The sequence below is a fragment of the Microcebus murinus genome, chromosome 8 (genome assembly GCF_040939455.1).
Source record: "Microcebus murinus isolate Inina chromosome 8, M.murinus_Inina_mat1.0, whole genome shotgun sequence".
Classification (NCBI taxonomy): domain Eukaryota; kingdom Metazoa; phylum Chordata; class Mammalia; order Primates; family Cheirogaleidae; genus Microcebus; species Microcebus murinus.
Genome location: NC_134111.1, coordinates 44396996 through 44403627, shown reverse-complemented (window position 1 = coordinate 44403627; position 6632 = coordinate 44396996). Strand labels below are relative to the sequence as shown.

General features: G+C 46.2%; 1 protein-coding gene across 3 annotated transcripts in view; it reads left to right on the top strand.

The window, feature by feature from the left end:
* The first annotated feature begins 5756 nt into the window (after positions 1 to 5756).
* The window catches only part of COBLL1 (cordon-bleu WH2 repeat protein like 1), a 186222-nt gene continuing 185346 nt past the window's right edge, over positions 5757 to 6632 (top strand). For 2 of the 3 annotated variants that reach the window (XM_012750025.3, XM_012750028.2), the window contains exon 1: positions 5758 to 6062. In XM_012750025.3, coding sequence (XP_012605479.2) covers positions 5995 to 6062 — 68 coding nt within the window. In that variant the 5' untranslated portion in view covers positions 5758 to 5994. Of the gene's footprint in view, positions 6063 to 6632 lie in introns of all 3 variants that reach the window. The other variant, XM_012750024.3, reaches the window with a different exon arrangement.

The following is a 6632-nucleotide window of genomic DNA, read 5'->3' as shown; positions in this document are numbered from 1 at the left end:
AAAATTTCCTTTAAAAATAGTATTGTTCTAAGGCTGGGCGTGGTGGCTCACGCCTGTAATCCTAGCACTCTGGGAGGTCCAGGCAGGCGGATTGCTCGAGGTCAGGAGTTTGAAACCAGCCTGAGCGAGACCCCGTCTCTACCAAAAATAGAAAGAAATTAATTGACCAACTAAAATATATATATATATACATATATATATATAATTAGCCGGGCATGGTGGTGCATGCCTGTAGTCCCAGCTACTTGGGAGGCTGAGGCAGTAGAATCGCTTGAGCCCAGGAGATTGAGGTTGCTGTGAGTCATGCTGATGCCACGGCACTCACTCTAGCCTGGGCAAGAAAGTGAGACTCTGTATCAAAAAAAAAAAAAAATAGTATTGTTCTTATTCTCTTCAAACTTTGATATAAGTAGATGTTAAATTTCATAGAGGAAAAATAGGGATTTACTTATATTTTAGGAATGTATTAGTCAAATGACTTTCTTCTGTTAAATAATATAATAATAACTGTATAAAACATAACCTCCATGCTCATTTGCCCTTCAAAAAATACTTATGAGCAATTCTTAAAGAAGAGCACACATTAAATAAACACTTGATAATGTTAATAGCTATATCAGCGCTTGATTTGAGTATGTAATTTATTTCACATATTATATAATAGATCTCATGAGAGTAGAAATGGCTATGATTACCATGGCTATCAAAAACTACATACACAATGTAGCCTTTAGTTATTATATTTGCCTTTAAAATTTTTAATTAACAATTGTTCTTGAAGTAATTTCCATGGACAAAACTAATTTTTTATTATAATTTCATCATTGAACATTATTTTAAACATTCAATCATTTAAAAGCTGTTAATGATTTTTCATATTTTTCTTTGCATATTTCTGGTCTTGAATGCAAAGAGGAAGAAAGTTTTCCAATGAAACAAAATCAAAGAGAATTTTTCATTAGTAGCTATTTTTGTGTTAAAGAAACTATATTTCAACAAACATAGCTATTGAATTTATTCTCACCTATTAAACAATTGTTGGGCAGTATGAAAAAAGGCATTAAAATAAGATGATAAATAGGAATAAAAAGGCAGGGAAAAGCAGATATATCAATGATAAAGATAAAGATAGTCGTGATTAAGTATAAAGTCTGGCCCAGGATTCCTGCCAATGGAAAAGATTTTTTGTATTTTGGGATAAATCTCTCTGATTGAACATTTATTTCAGGAACACTGAATTCTAACACCACTTTCTATGTTTTAGCACATGTAGGAGTAGTCTCTGAATTATGAAAACACTATATAAAGATGAAATTATAGCAAACTAGTTGGGAATAAAGCCATAATCCTGACTTTCAGCTCCCTGTTTTCATCAATTAACTCTTATACATGAAGACCTTAAAAAAAATGTTTTGCTTGTGATTAGGTAGCTTCTTTGAGACACAAAGCCTGAAAACTTTCATTAAAACTAAAATGCAACAACTCTGATCTTGCTATATAAAGCTATACATGCACACACTATCTAGGAAGATATAAAATGAACACTTCCTTTAGGTTGTAATGTGCAAAGGTGGAATGGATAGAGAAATATTAACTCCCAACGAAGTCTGACTTCTCAGTTTTAAATAAATCTTTTCAGTGGCCCTTATAGTTGAATAAATACATACTTAAACATTTAATATTTTTTTCATTGTTCCAAATAGTTTACAGAAGTATTTAGACAAAGCCCAATTCTATTTTTCCAACAATTTTTGCATGGTCCACTTTAGTGTTTGTCTGCTTCTTTTTATATGAACACATACTTATTTATTAAGCTTGTAAACCTCTTTTCCTTTTATTACTCTCCAAAAGGACTCTGAAACCTAGATTATCATTCAAAGAGATATATAGCTATATGGGCCTTCATTCTACCTGTTGATTTTGGCACCAACGCCATCAGGTGACCATGTGGAGAATCAGTCTTCTCTCCCTAGTAGGACAAACTCATCTTCCATCTGTTCCATTTAGAATGGTCTACCAGCCCCTTTGGGTTGAAAAGTCTTTCCCTGATTCAAGGTCCTCTTAGGATTCTTCTGAAGTATAAAGTCCTTAGGGTTTTCTTTATTACTTTATTCAGTCCACAAAGGAGAGCCTTCTGTGTTCTGGGCTATGCTTTCAGGAGAGGAAGGATAAGACATTGTCTTTTAAGCACAAATTCCTCTAACTCTGCTACTGTATAAATGAATAACTGAAACAAAGTGTCATGGGGCCTTGTTCCACCACACAGGGGTTGCTCAAGAAAGGGAAAAGCTACTTCTACCTACTCAGTCACAAGTCTTCCTGAGGGGATAATATCTGAGCATATGCATTAAAATAATTGGACAGCAGGAGGAGAGGGGAGATTTCCAAACAGGGAAATTGAGCAAAATCTTGGACACTTGGACAAGTGTGAAACAGTTCTGCATAACTAGAGGGAAAGACTGGAAAGCAGTTTTCTACCATTACGTGAAAAGATTTATAACAACTGTGATTCTTATTTTGCTAATGAACTCTGTAACCAGCAGACTACAATGAGGATAGTTAGTATAAAAAGAGAAAAATGTCAAGTCTAGTCTTGGTTCTGAAAGTTGTCAAACATGACTATACCTAAGGCAAGCTAAGTAATGCTGGGCAACAAACCACTCCAATATTTCAGTGGTATGGGTCAACATAATCTGATTTCTTGGCCAGGTGCGGTGGCTCACGCCTGTAATCCTAGCTCTCTGGGAGGCCAAGGCGGGTGGATTGCTCAAGGTCAGGAGTTCGAAACTAGCCAGAGCAAGAACGAGACCCTGGTCTCTACTATAAATAAAAAGAAATTAATTAGCCAACTAATATATATATATATAAAAATTAGCCAGGCATGGTGGCACATGCCTGTAGTCCCAGCTACTTGGGAGGCTGAGGCAGCAGGATTGCTTGAGCCCAGGAGTTTGAGGTTGCTGTGAGCTAGGCTGACGCCAACACACTCACTCTAGCCTGCGCAACAAAGCTAGACTCTGTCTCAAAAAAAAAAAATCTTATTTCTTGCTAATGCACATTCTGTTGTGAGTCCTGGGACTCCCCGGGGCAGCTGTGCTCAGGGTACTGGTTTTAGCATTCCTGAGTCCTTCAATATTGTGCCACCTCCATTTTAATACATGCTTTTATTACTGCAGCAGCAAGGGAAAAGAGCACTGAGACACAAACACTGGCTTAAGTGATTCCACCAGGAAATAAAACATTTCATGTCTGCTTACAGTTCACTGAACAAAGTCACATGGTCTTACCTAATTCCAGTGAGGTGGAGCATATAATTCCTTATGCCTAGGACCAGGACAGGAAACATTGGTGAGCACTGAAAATGCCTTCAGCAGTTATGAAATGTTTTGAATATTTTTTATATTTAAGATTAGCCTAATGAGGTCCATAATATTACTAGTATGTCATAAATTAAGGTTGAAACTAATTAAGGTTTTAATCTTGATCTTGTGATTGAAAGTTATAGACTTTTAGTTTCACTGTTACTCAATATTTGCATCATTGTCTGTGCAAGCAACTGTAAAAACTAGTCATTTAGAGGCATAAATGATTCATGAAATTGTTTAACTTGAGTTATTGTTTGAAGACTAAAATCCAGAGACATTGAAATAAATTGCTTTGATTAATATTAGTTACAACATCTTAAAGCAGCTCTTTCTGATATGGTTCCAATATTGTAATACAAATAAGCCTTTTTTTTCATATGTAAAGATGCACTGAAAGGATATTATGCATTGCAAAAAGAATACTTAATCCCTGACCATAACAGACAAATGGCATATTACTAGGCATTTAGTTCAGCAAACTTTTTGGTTGCTACAGTGGATAAATAGCTAAAGGAGCATTCAGCCAAGCATTGTTTATGAATATCAATTTAATTTTAATATCTCATAAGTGTTATTCTATCAGGGTGAAGTGGCTAACACAGATCTGTTGGTTGACATTAGTACTACAGTAGAGGTCCCCTTTAGGGTGCTGCTCCATGTAACATTTTCTTTTTTTTTTTTTTTTTTTTTTGATATAGGGTCTCTTTCTGTTGCTTGGGCTAGAGTAGCATGGTGTCATCACAGTTCATAGCAACTTCAAACTCCTGGGCTCACGTGGTCCTCCTGCCCCAGTCTTCAGAGTAGCTGGGACTACAGGCGCGTGCCACCACCAGGGCTAATTTTTCTATTTTTTGTAGAGAAGAGGTCTCACTATTGGTCAGGCTGGTCTCCAATGCCTGGCCTCGAGCTATCCTACCACATCAGCCTCCCAGAGTGCTAGAATTAAAGGCCTGAGCCACCGCGCACAGCCACCAAATATTATTTTTAAATTGTAGTTTTAAGTTAATTCCTTAATTTCACATAATTTTCTGAATGCACGCTTTTGGAGCCATCAAAATGACTTGCACCTTAAAACAAATGGAGCTTGAGAACCTATATATGAGATATGCAAATATACTTGTTTGTCAGGTGTAAAGAATCATCTAAACAGCATGCACGTGGGGTGGGAACTAAAACGTACAAACAAGCACGCAGCTGTGTCTCCGTGATTCCTTTACTCCAGTAAAACTTTCAAGAGGTGAATAAAACCTATCATTCAATTCTTAGATTGTCATCAGACACGATGTTGCCCAGTCCTCATGTCACAGCTGTTATAAGCTTAAAAAGAAAGAACTATGCCTCTGAAGACAGGGCAAGCTTAAACCTGCAACCGATTAGAAAGCTCACAGTGTCACAGGTGCGCTGTTAACAGAACAGCAATCGTGGAGGTCAAGTTAAAAACACAAATTTGAGAAAACAACCCGAGATGTCGAAGGTCAGATTGCAGGGAGGACCCGCCGCAGGCCCCGTTCCGCGAGTTTCTCTCCTCACTTCTGCGGCGGCCGCCGGTCGTTCCCTCGGGTTCTCCCAGGGCAGGTAACCTCCCTCCGTCTCTCCCCACCTGTCGGGCCCGGGCGCGCCCGCCTTCCCGAAACGACGCCCTAGCGGTGGGAAGGGGAACACTTCGCCTCTGGAGCTTCCTTCCCCTTCGGCTTCCCCGGCCGGACCCCAAAGGGCCGAAGCCCAAGGGGAAGGACGTTCCGGCTCGCTCCCGGCCCGCCCCGTCCCTCGCTCCGGCTCGCTGCCTCGCTCGCTCCGATGCCGCCGCGTTCGTCCCCACTCGCGGGCGGCCGTGTGGCGGAGGTGGCGGCGAGCTCCCGGGCTCTGGGCAGGGAAATGGGGCAGGGTGAGTGCGAGCGGGCTTGAGGAGAGGCCCCGCAGCGCCCGGCACCCCGCCCGCCCGCCCGCCCGCCCGCGGGGCAGGCCCGGCCGGCGCTGCGCTGCGCCCCGCCGCGGCTGCCGCCTGCTCCTCCGCTGGAGCCCGGCTGGAGAGCCGCTGCAGGCGCGCGGGCCGGGGGAGGGAGGAGTAGGACAGGAAGCCGCGAGAGAACAGGCGAGCCACTGTCTCCTTTTGAAAAGAAAGTGGGAGCCCTGGGTGGGAAAAGGGAGATTAGCCTTCCCAACTTTTCTTCGGGCAGAGTTTTCCCGGGGCGTTTTGTTTGTGCGAACTCGGCCGGAGGAGCCGGGGAGTGCGCTGCCGGCGTGGCGGCGGTGCCGGTGCGCCTGGCCCCGCTCCTCCTCCTCTTCCAGCCCGGGCAGCTCCGCTCCCTCCCCGAGAGGCGCCAAATGGCTACCCAGTACACCCACGGGGCGGGGGCTGCAGCGCCGCCTCCTGCCGCCGCGGCCGCGGGCGTCCGCTAGGACCTGCGGCGACGGCGGCGCCCTCGGGCTGGGAGCCGGGGCCCGCAGGTGGAAGCGCACCCGGGAGGCGGGCCGGCCGGGGCTGGGTGGCTCGGGCGGGCTCTTGACGCGCGGCCAGCCCTGCTCCGGCCCCGGGAAGGCGCGCGTCCCGCCCTGACCCGCCGCCTCTCCCACCCCAGCAGTGACGCGCCGCCTCAGAGCTGGAGCCCGCGCAGCGCCCCGCAGGGCGATGGACGACCGAGCCCCGCTCCCGCAGGACGCCCCGGCGGCGCCCACGCCGCTCGCCGCCCCCGCAGGGTAAGCCCAGAGCGCCGCGCCGCCGCTCCCGGGGGAGGGCGAGGGCGGCGAGGCCTCAGCCGGTCTACCTGGCTGGCAACTCGCTGCCCAGCCAACGACCTGACTCCCTGGCCGTCCTGCACGCGGCCCGGGAGGCTGCTTCCTCCCGGCCTTCTCGGAGGCCGCCAGAGGTGGGGACTGGGGGAGTTTTTGATTGCTTTCCCACTGGGGCTGCCCTGGGTTGCCAAAGGCCAGCCGAATGCCAGGAATTGGGTGAGGAGTCCGGGAGCAAAAATTCTAACAAAGGGCCCCTTGTTGGGGCTCCGGAGGAGCAGTGGACGGTACCTGCAAATGAGCTCCTGGCGAGGGAGGGAAAAAGTTTCCTTGGCCAAGAGCCGAGGCCTAGGCAGGTGAGCTACGTCAAGGTGACTCTAAGGAAGGGGCTTTCTGCAAGCGGGTGGAGGGCGACAGGAGGGTGTGCCAGCTGTCAGCACGCATGACAGTTCCGGGAGCGGGCGGGGTGCGCGCCTCGGATTGGGGGTGTGTGTGCCTGTGACCAATTGCTGGTGCCAAAACCCAGCGCAAAGTTAG